This window comes from Hippoglossus hippoglossus, chromosome 14 (assembly GCF_009819705.1).
Source record: "Hippoglossus hippoglossus isolate fHipHip1 chromosome 14, fHipHip1.pri, whole genome shotgun sequence".
In the NCBI taxonomy this organism is placed as follows: Eukaryota; Metazoa; Chordata; class Actinopteri; order Pleuronectiformes; family Pleuronectidae; genus Hippoglossus; species Hippoglossus hippoglossus.
The window spans coordinates 13,411,803-13,425,947 of record NC_047164.1 but is presented as its reverse complement, the minus strand read 5'-3'; the positions used below and the strand labels follow the sequence as shown (position 1 = coordinate 13,425,947).

The window sequence follows — 14,145 nt, the reverse complement described above, 5'->3', positions numbered from 1 at the left end:
GTTGCAACATTTTCATGTATCATCATTATACTTCACTGTAATTATGAGGCATATTTAGCATGTTATTATATTTGTATAAACTATATTTTGTTTAAATATTTGTATTTGCATTGACCAGAATTGTATTGAAGCAAATGTTTTCAAGCTCTGTACAAACACAAGTTTTTGAGGCACTCCATTTTCATCTACTTTATACTTCTTTACCAAATTACATTTAAAATGGGGAATATTGTTCTTTTAACTACTGAACAATACAAATGTACATGTGCAGCAGAAACAATAAGATGGTTTTGTTTATTTATGAGTTGCTTGACAGAAAACTAACTGAGCTTTTCTGTTCTTGATGACCACTCAAAGCGCTTTACAGTAAAGTTTTTGTCATTCACCCATTCATACATACATTCATATTTATACAGTGCCTCTATGTGCAGCACTTTCTCTATAAAAGTGGCACAGCTGTCAGGTGCAATTAAGGGTTCAGTATCTTGCCGAAGGGCAGAACGGGGAAGACTGGGATCCAACCGCCTATCTTCTGGTTAGAGGATGACCCGCTCTGTCCCCTGAGCCACAGCCGCCTGAACTCAACTCGAACTAATAACTTAACAGATCCAGGTCATTTTTCATGTGGAAACTTTTCAACTTCTCAAATATGACAAATTGTTGTTGCTGCAATTATCTCAGGCTACATTTCATAGAGAACAGGTGACTTATTGCTCAGAGAATAATTCACGGATCTTGATGAAAAACAATCAGGCATGTTTGGGGGCCTGATTTTAATGAGGGTGTGAAATTTGGTGCAGATCCAAATAAAATCCAGACCTAGTGAATTCAAACGTGGATTCGTAAGAGGAACCTTTAGGCCTCGACGGAGGTATTCGCTCTACTGGTTGTAAATGTTTTTTCTACATGATAAAGTATTTTAGAACATGTTCCTGATTTAAATGTACATGCAGTGCTGGACTTTATTGGATCATTTCTGCAGTGGCAATAATATTATTATTACTGTTGATCCAATCGTTTTATCAGAAGACATCCATCTAACACAGTTACAGACAGATATGAGGGCTAAAAAGAGATAATGTGCTCTAAAAGCCCTAAAATGTGGAAAACTGATTTACACCTCGTGATTATTTTTAAATAAGGCCTCACCCACAGTCGATAGCATCACATTCAAAGAGAATATTGTTTTGCGTTTCTGCGAGATTGCAGATTGTGTTTAGATATACTGAGAGCAGGTCCCAGTATTGACTCTTACAAACTACATCAATAGGTTTCATGAAATAGTCCAGTTATACTGCACGACAGGGGCACTGTGTCGTCCACTGTAATAAGGCCATGGATCCCCATGGTGACAACAGTGCAGATAATGGTTCCCAATATCACTGTAACACACTATTCTGACATGTTGACATTTAAAGGTGCATTTTTTGTGCTACAGTGAGAATTGAGCTCACTTATCCCTCACTGTTTAACCCTGTTAGGTTCTTACAGCCACGTGAAACATAATGTTCACATTCAAAATACCAAACAAGTGACCATGACATCTCAGAGATACAATTCATAATCCAAATGATTTATTCATGACACAGGTCGAGTATAAAAACCAGTAGCACAGTGTCAAAAATCATAACTGTTCATATACAAAATATAAAACATTAAATGTTCAAAAAGAAATATTTAAATGTGAGTCATTGGTTTTAAGGCTTGTGTGTCATACGCTGGATGACAGTTTGGGGGTGCGATGTTTACCCGGGGGACACGTGTGTTCACAGAGACGCTTCCGGCAGAGGCAGCGGCTCATCTGCAACACAGTGGGCTCAGCAGCCTGACGTGCACTCTGCAGGACGGAGTAAACCGACACTGAGGCTGCACGAGAGGAGCAGCGAGCCCTGACGTCTGTGAACCAAAAGCTGGTCACTCTGGTGATCCCCTCAGTTTCACATTCAGTCACACTGTTGCAAATCACAACAAAAATACAGGTCAAATGTGTGGATTCTATATAAAAAATTTGGAAAATATAATTTCATATTTGACCCAGGTTTTGCTTTCAGAAAGCAAATCTCCCACTTGATTTTCTGTACATTGTGCTAATAAATGCACATATCTGATGTATAAACGTTAGAAAATATGGATGACTGAGGCTCTATTTTCTCAGTAACTGCTCATTTATTTAGGTGTGGACCAACCAGCCTGAGCATTACGTCATCCCAGTGCAACCACTCTGCACAGAGGACCTCTGCTGGTGAAAAACATGGTGAATGAAATGTAAAACACATGCTGGTGATGCAGTACATTCAGCATCACTGCTGCGCAACATGGCCTCATTTTATTTAGACCATTCTGCTACACTGCAGACAGAGGGAGCTAGTTGCATGGTTTTAAATATTTAACAGTACCATTGTCATGTGGGAAAACGCTCTACTGAGTAGAACATTTGCCAGCATTTAATAAAAAAGCATAATTATAAAATGTAAAAAAGTGCCCAAACGCTCGCTGGAATCAAAGTGATGCGTAGACGTGTATCTATCTAGTCTTTAGGTATTGCTAATGGCAAACATTCAGCTCTGCTTTAAAGAGGCAGACAAGACCAGCTTATGTTTGCAGTCCGGCAGCAGCATTCAAAATGCTTGAGTTTAAAATATGAAATAATACCCTCAGTAATTACATTTGAATATTAGTCACAATATAGAAATAAAAAAATCTGAGTTAATATGAAAATGTGCATTCTTGCAGCCATAAACACAGAGGGGGTGATATCCTATCTGGGAGAAGGAAGATGTGATGTTACAACAGAGTATTAGGACCATACTGAAGAAATATAATTCCAAGAACAATATTTTAATATAACAGGAAGGAAGATGTAATATAAGTAGAATTAAAGTCGTTATATAGTTAGAAAAACGACCCACTGCCAATCTTTGATAACCAATCTTACTGTTTCCTGAGAAACTAAGAAATGTCTCTGAATATCCTGCAGATGCAACCAACGATAACCTTCGAGTAAACCAACACCAAACATTTCCTCCTCCAAAAAAGAGGCAATTTCCTCCAAGTTCGTGTGGTCAGAATAAGTCCTGATACTTATGCTAATGTGGAGCTGATGAGCCAAAAGATTTGATATTTTGTTATCAAATGTACAGCTTAACTGCTCCACATTCCTCATGGAAACGCAGGCGACAGGCTGATCTTCTGATATTCCCCCTCTAACGTGACACGCAGCCTAAAATTATGACTTTATTCTAAAAATCTCAAGATTTGTTTCCCTTGAAGTGGCCCTAATACTCCGTCGTATGATGCTAACACTGATTTTCAAAGAAATTAATTTCAGTCTGATTTAGATATAGAAATACTGAGAAGGTAAAGTCCAACAGGGAATAGAAAGAAAAGAAAAGGAAGTTGAATAAACAGAGTTGGACCTGCAACATGAACTTTGGTTTGAACAATTATGGAATAAGCAAAATCGTAGAAGGCTACAGTTTCTCGAAAGCTGTTTTACAGACGTGCATCTGTTACTGAGAAGCAGCATCAGTGTGCAACGCAGTTTGAAGGAGAAGCAGATGTTGAGTTTACGACCTTTTAAAAGTTTCCCTGATAAAGATTTGATTAGAAAAAAAAGCTAAAGAGACGTGCAGAGACGTTGTGTAAGGGCGGAGAAAGATAGAAAAAGATTTAGTGCTGCCTCAGCCACTCACGGTACATAAACAAATAAAAAAAATAACTACGTAGCTTAATTATGAAACCTGTATAACAACTCTTTTTCATTTGTTACATATGATTACATTATAAAGTGTGCATCTGAGCATGAGTCGTAAACAGAGGTTCCTCTTTGGTCCGTGTTTCCTGTGACGTTGACGTGAGCAGAGACCCGAGCCTCTTCTCGTGTGACACAATGTTTACCAAAGAAATTAAGCGGCGCGGACCCTGATCTGTTGGTATCGGTTACACCATGAAATGCATGTGTCCTTCAGCACCTGTAACAATAACATCCATCCAGATACGCATGGCCTCGGGGGACGGAGCCACCATGTAGTACACCCGATCGTGGGTCTTCACACTGAACGTCAGCGAGGGGTTGGGGCTCTTGGGTGTGGACGTGAATGTCATTTTGAGGAAAAGAATAAGTGAAATGATGGAGAGTAAAGGGGAGAGGGACGAGGTGACGTATGTGGGGGTGGGAGAAAAGCAGAAGACACGCAGACGTCAACGGTTTTCAAGGAAAATTGGTGCATGTGTGGACGATGCCACATGTTTAAAAAAATCTGACATGCACACACACATGCACATAAACTGACTTACCTTGTGTGCATTCTTTAAATGGTCGTAGTACACCTCTTCTATGGCTTGGAAGTAAATGACACCTTTCATCTTGGTCTCATGTTTGTCTGCAGCGGAGAATATAAACACAGTTTATATGGGATCAAAGAATCCAGGCTTAACTACGTGGTTGAAAGGAGGAGATGCTCACCTGCATAGTAGGTGAGTGTCCTGCGATTCTGGTCGAAGACAAACCAGCGTTTCTTCCAGGTCTTTATCTTGCCGCCCATTTTGACCAAGAAGCCTCGACAGGTTTTATCAGTGATGGCCAGATGGAAGCAGGCGTCTGGGCTGTGTCCCGCTGCCTCGATGTGGCCGTGAAGATCAAAGTCGTCTTTCCGCACAGGGAGGTAGCGCGTCAGCAGCCGGGACTGTGGGAACAAGCAGTGAAATCAGATAACACATGTAAACATTGTGCACTATGAAAACCATCGGATCTGAATGTCTTCTGAATACCTGTGATCGTTGTTTCTCTCTGTACTTCACTTCTCTCTCCACAAGTTTCTGTCTCCTGTTCGTCTCCTCCTGCAGTCGCTTCTCCAGATCCTCCCTCCTTCGTCGCTCCTCATCCAGAGCCTGTCGGCGCATCTCCATCTCTCGCTCCTGCACATGCCACATAATAGTTAATTACATCCATATTTAAACAAACATCCACATCTACATAAATAAATATATCTATATACAGGAAGTTTGGGTTATTTTGACAGATTACCCGATGCTCGAGGAGTCTCAGCTTCTCAGACTGGGCCTCTCGCAGCAAACGCTCCATCTCCTCAATCTTGGCCATGTTGTTGGTGCTCGCACTGACAGGAAATGGAAAATACAAATTGTATAGTATATCATAAGCTAAAAAAATGTACAGTGGGTGTCAAAAATCATTGTAATAAACAAGTAAAAAAATGAGACCATGCAAATAAACTAAATTGATACCAGAATGTGGCACTAGGTGGAGCGCGACCCCCAAGGCCCAACAGTTCCCTTTAATTCAATCAATCTGCACGAAATTGCACCAATCCGGGTTTCCCCTATCCCTTCCACCAAGTTTCCTGCTAATCCATCAATTAGTTTTCTTATAATCTTGCTAACTAAACTTCTCTTGCTCCTTTAGCCTGACTCCTTTTGTGAAAGTACAACTCCTCTTCATCGGATTCACACAATTTTGCTTTCGTCCACATAAAATGCCCTCTGTGCGTCACTGTGGTCCGTCGCCTCTAACCTGGAGATGTTGTCCGGGGAGCAGGCAGAGAAGCTGGTCTCCATGCTGTCGGAGCTGTCCACGCTGACCGTATCAGAGGCCTGGCCGTGGTCAGGGTAAGAGAAGGAGTCCAGGAACACGCTGGGCTCACACATCATCCTGCTGCAAAAATCATTTCTCTTCTGTCTGTCTTCATTCATGTGCGCATGGCTGTTGCCTGCTGACAGAAGAAAAATATCACTGCCACAAAGTGGAAATGCCCTCAGCTAGCATGACCTGTGTATTAAATCACAGCAACAGAGCTGCGGTTCATTAACTAGCTGGCCAAGCGAGATGACGTCTTTCATTTTAATTTCATTATTATGATCAGTCTGCAGGAACTAGGGCAAGTAAAAGTGATGCAGCAAGCTGAATAAAGACAAAGACATTTTATTTGAATCAACATGATGTAAACAGAGCAGGTTACAGAAAGACAGAATTTAAGTAGTTTCTCAATTTTAACTGTGTTATTAAAACTTTTCCATTCAAATTAAAAAAGCAAAATAAAAAAGAAATAAACCAAGGCACCCTTGATGTGGAAGACTAAAAAACAGGCCTTAATGTGGAAGACTAAAAAACCTTTTCTTCACCCCAATGAAGACCAGTGTGCTGCAACATAAAGGTGCAAGGAGGTTGGTTTTCATGTCTGTTGGTTTGTCCATAAGGAAGATTACACAAAAACAAATGAACAAACTTCCATGAAAAGTTAAGGATGCGGTATGGGTAAGATAAGAACCCATAAAATGTTGGTGCGGATCCGGATCAGGGGGCACATTGAGAACTTTTAAAAAAACTTTCTTTAACATAGTGAGTTAGGGTGTTTTTCTACAAGTTCACAGATTTCCCAGGAAAAAAATCATGGATCTTGATAAAAAACTAAAAAAACAAGGCATATTTAGGGAACTGATATTTATGAGTGTTTTGAAATTTGGGGCAGCTTGATTGAATTTAAGAGGCCTTAGCGGAGGTATTAGCTGTTCTCAGAGACATTCTGCTCTTTGCCATGTATTAGCCACACTAATAGGCTATTTAACTTTTCCACATCACGAGTGCCTGGTTTTAATTATATTTTGCATCAGAAGTATCCCCCTGCCCCAGAGAGCACCCTGTGGGATGTTTTACACATATTTTTCTCAAACACAGTATTTATCAAAATGCTTTTCTTGGCTGATCACTTGTGATCAGATTATTTTTTGAAGACTTAAAACGGATCAAACCTTTCAAAAGAAACATAGGATAATAATTACTATATTTATTATTTCCAAGAAAAGATGTTTTGCACAAGTTACCTTTTTGGAGCAAGCTTTGCAAACAAGCAATGTGCTTCAAAATCAAAAGTTCCTATCTTGTTTAAATTGCAGAACTTCTGTTAAAGGTTCAGTGTGTAAGATTTAGGTGAAAGGGATCTATAGGCAGAAACTGAATATAAAATTATTCTGGTGATGTTGTACAAATTGTTGTTGTCTTTACCCCAGAATGGGCCCTTTATATTTAAATACTTTATATTTACATCTGGAGCGGGTACTCTCTACAAAGGCTGCCATGTTTTTTATAGTAGCCCAAATTTGGACAAACTAAACCTTTTGAGTTTTTATGACAACTGAAGGCTACCACAGGTTCTCTCTCATCTTTGGAAGGGGAAGGTGAGGTGAGGGGTATTCAGCTGAAACATCCAACTTCACCACTAGATTCACACTGAACCTTTAACACAAACATTTAGTCCATGATGCTGTATAAGATTCAGACTAAACGCATCTTACTTTGTGCTGTGCCCCAGATTAATGCATCACCACAGTATTTCCTGTGATACATGCATATAGCCTGAGGCTTGAAGCTGGTCACGCTGTAAAGATTTGATTCGACAGTCTGGTGCTCTGACTCACTCTTGGGCAGGCGGCGAGTGATCAGGTCCCGGGTGGAGAAGGTGAAGCCTGGAGAGATCACGCTGCTGCAGCTGGAGCTCTGGGCCAGAGGCAGGTGAACCTGGAGGAGGACCACATGGCGGTCAGAAGCAGGCTCTGCAACAATCACACAACTCCAAACTTCTCTCAAAGTACGTCATGACATGAGCTGGATGGGTGTTTACAAGACTAACTGAGGAGAGTTTGGGTGGATCATCCTCTGGGGACACAACCTTCAAATGTTTCTGGATGCAAATAATGAGGACCATGAAATCCCCTCTTCTCATGTCCAGGATCGCAATGAGCGCTGTTACTTTAAAACGTTTTTTAATCTTTATAAATTTAAAAAAGGTTTTATTAAAATATCCAAAGATCCAGCTTTAAAACATGTGTCATTCTTAGTGTAAGGCCTCTGACATAGTATTACAGTGTAGGCTTTTAATAAGACAAAAATACGAATAGATTTTTTAATTGTTAAAAGATGAATCACATTTTAAAAAAGCTACAGAATCTAATGTTTAACTTCTGCTCGCATTACTTTTGAAAAAAATAAAATAAAAAAAGCAATAACCTTGGGAGGAAGTGTGCGTCCCAGGGATCGGCCGTAAGGCGTGGGGAGCTGCTGGCTCCTCTTGTGAGGGAGGCTGTCACTCGGGTGGGAAGAGTTTCCACTGCTGCTTCTCCTCCTTTCCTTCAGAGACTGCAAGTGCTGCAGCGATCACAAAATAAAAGCAACAGGATTTCTCCTCAGAGACATTCAAACTTTGATAATCCCCTCTGCGAGGAACTTCATTTACAGAGAAAGAGGAGAGGAGCTCTCTGCTGGTGGATATATGAAGTGTTATTGTAACTGTAACTGACTCCTACCTCTTTGATGGCGACTGGGACGTTCGTGAAGCTCTGCCCCTCAGACAACTCTGCATACTTTCCTTCCAAAGACACCAGTTTGTCTCTCTCCTGCAGACGTCGGGATATGGTCTTTAGATGATTGTTATTGAATATTGATCGTTTCAGCAGGCAAAGACTTTTCTTACCTTCTGCAGCATGACGAGCAAATTGTTTTTCTCTCTCTGGAAGTTCTCTCTCTCTTGCTGAGCCTGTAAGGTGATCTGTGACGACTGTTTCTTCAGGGTCATGAGCCGCTCCTTTGAAAAGAAAACACGGTAAAACAATCAAGCTACCCTCACAAAGTACAGTATGTTATGCAGAGGTGTTTTATTTTGAGGCACTAGCAGCATGACTCAGTAAATTATCATATTGTGACATGAAAATTCAGCTCTGATCAGATTTTACTTTTCCAAAAACGACATTGTCTTTACAAAGAATCATAAAGTCTTCACCATTTCTGCCCTCTCTCTGCCCTGTGGTATTATCCTCGATCGAGAGGTCAACGAACTCTTTAGGCCTTTGCTATTTGGTATTGTATCCTCATCTTTGCTGTTTTTTGGTTTCTGATAATTATTTCAAGCTTTGTGCTGTAAATCTCACAAATTTGCATCTTAACAACAAACACAATATAATAATTGAAAAAAAGTCTTGATTATCACATTTTTTTAAGGATTTATAGTGTGTTTGTGCTTGTTTTTATTGATTGTGACTTTAGGTAACCTGCATCATCCTCACTTTCCCTTCCGACTTGTGCTCAAACAAAAACTAAAATTATTTTATACAACATTAACATTAATATTCAAATAAATAGCAACTGTTTACACATAAAATTCAGTTTTCTTACCCTGGTGTCACTGACCATTTACCGAAGAGTCAATAATTAGATTAAAGATCTACAGTCAAACTACAAAGTCTCTATTTTTCCAAATTGGGTTTGGGGACTTTTTTCTAGTATATTAAAAGTTGCACTTGTGGCTTATAAGTGGACGTTTTAGAGCGAAGCAGCGTCAGCATTAACTGCACTTGCACAAACAACATGCAACATGCAACATCCTACAAACACTAAACCTCACTCCATATACCTTGCGTGTGTACGTAAGACGCTGACACTCGGCGATCTCTCGCAGCAGCTCTTGGCTACGATTCTCTTTTTCCTCGCCTTGATTGATTTCACTCTCCAGCTTCTGAAACTCCAGATCCTCAAAACTTTTTGTCTGCTCCTTAGCTTCCTGAGAATTGCCACAGACACACACACACACACAGTACATCAAATACAAAGTAAAAGTACATAATTAGATGATCATATTCTGTTTAAAATTTACATGTGGAACTAACTTACTCTAAATACGGCAATCGATTAATGTAAAATAGTGTTTTTATGATTTAATACAGATACATGCAGGATTTAAACATTTGACCATCTGCTATCAAACTAGATTATTTATTATGGACAATGTTATAAGTGTTAAACTTGTTACACTTTTTAAAATGTGAGGTGTCAGGAGATTTCAGGTTTTCCAAATTGGAGTCAGATGTGCTGATATATATATATATATATATATATATATATATATATATATATATATATATATATATATATATATATATATATATTTTAAACACGGTAATTATTTGGGCCCCTTCCCAAATGTGGGTCTGAGAGACACGAGGGCTGAAACAGAAGCTATTAGTGAGAAGAATGACACATGAGACGAGAAGTAACGGGATCCGGGATTACAACAAGGTCAGGGAGGGTGATAGAGGTGCAAAAAGAAACACATCAGAAAGAAGAGGAAAAAACATGCAGGTGAGAAAAACAGAACAGAGCTATTTTTGTAAGTCTTGAATATATTTGTCTTGTATCTTGTAGTTGAAAGCCAGTTTCATTTAAAGTTCTACCACAGTAATTCCACAACACTAACCATGTAGGTGTTCATTCACATAACTATTGAACTCAAATATTTTTAAAACATTATACAACTACATTGTATATGGAAAGGCATGTATTTCTAACAAAAACTCAAAAGCAAAGTGATTGCTTAATATTATGGTATGTGAATACTGGTGAATATATTATCTTGGAGTGAGGTCATGGTGTAAAAGTAAAAATGCATGATGATCATTTTAATTTGGCATGTTGTGGGGTCTGGAATGGGGGCCCAAGGCTGGGGGTGGGGGGGGGGGGGGGGGGGGGGGGGGGGGTGTGGTGCGCCTGTCCCACAGCTAGAAACCCTACACTTTCGTCGTGTTCACGATATTCTCCTTACTCACCCCTGCTGAATTCCTAATGAAGGACAAACTAGTGAAGGGGTGAGGACATCTCAGAGTGTTCACCTCGTCCCGTTTTATCCGTGGCTTGTACTTTTTGACCATTTCACACATTCTTACCTGTGACTTCTCACTGTGGTTCGTCTTCTCAGCACTATGGATCTTTGCCTTCAGCTGGTCCAGAAGCTCTTTTTCCCTCCGAAGCTGACACATCTCCGACTCCTGTTCCCCTTCCAGCAGAGCACACTCCACCTCCATCTGCAGGAAACATCAGCATCTGGATTCATTTCATTCTGAGCATTTAGTGCATTTCTGATGTCTGCCTCCATCAGTAACTCCACAGTGAATATAAGCTGCTCTTAAGCTTTTACTTTCATTAACTTCAGTGCTGAACTCTCAATAAATCATCAGTTCATCTCACCATAGATTTGAACAAACACTGTGTTTTCGGCTGTCCAGATGTTAGGTGTGTTTATGACTGTTGGGTGATGTTTACCTCTCGGACAGACTCCTCCATCTGGTTGTCCAGGTCCTTGATCTTCTGCTCCAGCTCCTCTATGTTGTTCAGAACCTGAATCCTCTCTTCCTCTATTTGCGTCACTTCCTGTTTCAGCTGCACACTCTCCAGGGCCTGCAGCGACATCAGGCATGCATATAAACACTTGGCTCTTCAGGAGACTGCAGATTTTGTGATATACACTAAATAAAAATGCAGAAATCCCTTTTGCAAATTTGGCAGAGGCGTTTTTTGTTGATTTTATGTTCAAAATGTATAGTTTTTATTGCATGAAAATTAACTTTTTTACCTTCTCTAAACTACTGTATGTTGTTAAAATAATTTGCCAGCCAGTAGGATCAGTTTTTCTTGAATGAGACGACAGCTGCTGCTGTTCCGTCTCATCAGAAGCTGGATCCCTGACAACAGGATTCTTTTCTACTTGCTGTAATGGAAATCTCTATCATTGCACTCCAGTCACTGCCAGTCGTGCCACAGCACTCCCACGTTTTGCAGCATCTTCCAGCGTCCCTCATTCATTCATACTCATCCATATGCATACCTAATAGAGCCTGTATATCCGGTAATGGTCCTTAAAAAACCCAAGAGGATTTTTCAGAGGCTCATGTGTTCGGCAGGTCCAGGATTTATAGTTTCCCAGACTCTCTTTCTTCCTGTGCACACGGCTCTGAGGAATGCAAGAGATGCATGGAGCGTTTTTTGGAGCCTGTAAACCTCTGTCACAACTGCCACACTGCAGAAAGGAGGGTCTCAAAAAGGATCTAATTTTCATAAACTCCAAGAGTGTTTGTCAAAAATCTTTCACATAAAGACTGGTTGGAATCCTGTGTCGAAACATTACTACATTTTCATTTCCACGAGGTCTTGCATCCATTTACCTCAGACTAAAGTTCTACACATCTGGAAAAACACATCTTTGCCCTGCATATACACTTTTACCCACACAGACACGGACACACTCCCGCACACAGACGTGCATGTGCGCACACACATGCGCACACTAATTCTCCGTGGGATAAAGTCATTTCCTGCCCCCCCCCCCTAAAAGAGTCTGGATGGCTGAGTGCTGAAACAAAATGAGGACTTCTTCATTAAAACCAGACACACCATTAGGTTGTTACTGCTCTAGCGGGGGAAAAGAAGATAACGGCACTAGGACTCAGACAGTGGAGGAGGCGGCCTGGTTGGAAGCTGGAGTCACAGTATTCAATACAGTTTTGGTATATTTATGTTTGTAAACGAAACATGTTCATTCATTTCTCTGGGGATGAAAAAAGCTGAGGTCAAATCCTTGTAATGTCAAAGCTGTGAGGAGGTCTTGTGAAACTGATTTCCCCCGTTTGCGTGTCTGAACAATCCACATAAACAGGAAATATACTAATTGCAAACATCACACACTTGACAGAGCATCAAAAAAGAACCTGTGATTGTGAATAATCTACCACATTTGTGTGTTCGCGTGATGAGAAACACGGAGGAAGGCAAACCGCATGCCATAGACGTGCAGTCATTATGACTCAGAACTGCAGAAGAGCTACATGCAACACATGTTTCCACTTTACATCACAACAAAACCAGTTTAAAAGACAAAATTCGTCATTGGGCGAGGGAGGATTCTTTTTCAATTTGATCTTTTGAAACACATTCAATAATCTAACCCTGCACAGTTACACATTAGGTCGTCCTAAAAAAATCTCCGCTAGAATGTAAAATCGAGTTCTGTGGAGAGGAAGATGCAAATGGAAAGAATTTACCCTGGTATATAGGTAAACAAACAAAGATAAACAAGCGATCAGCAGTCTGATAAACTGCATTCCAGAGCAGGGGTGTGACCCCTCAGTCCTCAACACAGCCGGGTCCTCTCTTCATTCAATGTGACACTGACTGAGCGGAGTCACGGAAAGGAAGTCAGGGAAGGTACGGAAGAGAAGAACACGACGTGGACAGAGAGCAGATCTTTAAACAGCTCAGGCCCGGTGATGCGACCTGATCACTTTGCAAAACTTAAATGTGAAAGAAACGGCTGACGGTGACAAAACCACCGTCCATAGGCCTGTTTTCACAGATCTCCTTTATATATCTCCACAGGAATAAATAATAGAATTAATAATGGCTTCAGTTTCAGGGTCCTGTCTTGAACTTTTCTAAAAACTATATGTGGTTTTTCTGATATGGGTTTAAATTTTTTGTGACTTGAAGTTACTGATTCATAATTCAAAGCTATTTAATCAAAATGGACTTGACTTAATTTTTCATTCATACAATGACCCATTTATAACAAAAAAAAAAATTCTACATTTTTGGTCGAGCTAAATGTTAGAGTCCCCCATTCTTTATAATTTTTCTTTATTAATTTATAATATATTCATATCTGGCCCAATGTTTACCAGGACCATAGACTGTAAATAAAGATGGAGGACATGACAGCTCCCCAGAGGTGATGCCAAATCATTTTGATCGCCCCCTAGTGGCTGGCTCAGGTCTATATCACGATTGACAGTTAAAACTGACTCAGGATTGGTTAAGCATGTGTATTTTCCCATGTCTGGGACATTTAAGCTTCATTTTTGTACGACAGGAGGAAGTGGGGAACGCGTTGGCCATCTTTCTATACAGTCAATGATGAAGACTTACTTTGACTCTATGGTTGGTGGAGGGTGAAGGGGCACTGCTGTTCAGACTGACGGCCGGTGAGTGGGATCTGGCGTCTCTGTAGCCGCTCTGCTGACGCTGGGTAACCTGCTGCTCATCAGAGAACTGGAAATCTCTGGTTTTGGCCCCAAAGCAGCTGTCGGGAGCCGTGCTGCCGGGAGAGTCCGAGAAAACCGACTCATCATCCGACACCTGCAGCTTCTCCAACTCCTTGTTGATCTTCTGCAGGTCAGACACGGATGAACCTGCTGGCTCTCTCTCCACATGACCCATATCAGTGCACAGGTTCAAAATGGTCTCTAGACGCTGGCATTCCTGCAGAGAAGAGATTCATAATTAGATATTTTGCTTATTTTACTTTCAAACAAGGT

At 40.6% G+C, this 14,145-nt stretch overlaps 1 protein-coding gene across 4 annotated transcripts in view; it reads right to left on the bottom strand.

Annotated features, from left to right (window-relative positions):
• Window positions 1–1,557: 1,557 nt before the first annotated feature.
• LOC117774886 (pleckstrin homology-like domain family B member 2) overlaps window positions 1,558–14,145 on the bottom strand; it is a 17,284-nt gene continuing 4,696 nt past the window's right edge. Inside the window, exons 4-18 of one of the 4 annotated variants that reach the window (XM_034607575.1) lie at window positions 13,757–14,089; window positions 11,102–11,236; window positions 10,726–10,863; window positions 9,420–9,566; window positions 8,484–8,594; window positions 8,317–8,406; window positions 8,021–8,158; window positions 7,432–7,531; window positions 5,531–5,729; window positions 5,027–5,117; window positions 4,771–4,917; window positions 4,466–4,685; window positions 4,297–4,382; window positions 3,972–4,080; window positions 1,558–1,952 (exon numbers count right to left, since the gene is read on the bottom strand). In XM_034607575.1, coding sequence (XP_034463466.1) covers window positions 1,948–1,952; window positions 3,972–4,080; window positions 4,297–4,382; window positions 4,466–4,685; window positions 4,771–4,917; window positions 5,027–5,117; window positions 5,531–5,729; window positions 7,432–7,531; window positions 8,021–8,158; window positions 8,317–8,406; window positions 8,484–8,594; window positions 9,420–9,566; window positions 10,726–10,863; window positions 11,102–11,236; window positions 13,757–14,089 — 2,049 coding nt within the window. In that variant the 3' untranslated portion in view covers window positions 1,558–1,947. Of the gene's footprint in view, window positions 4,081–4,296; window positions 4,383–4,465; window positions 4,686–4,770; window positions 4,918–5,026; window positions 5,118–5,530; window positions 5,730–7,431; window positions 7,532–8,020; window positions 8,159–8,316; window positions 8,407–8,483; window positions 8,595–9,419; window positions 9,567–10,725; window positions 10,864–11,101; window positions 11,237–13,756; window positions 14,090–14,145 lie in introns of all 4 variants that reach the window. The other 3 variants (XM_034607576.1, XM_034607573.1, XM_034607574.1) reach the window with 3 other exon arrangements.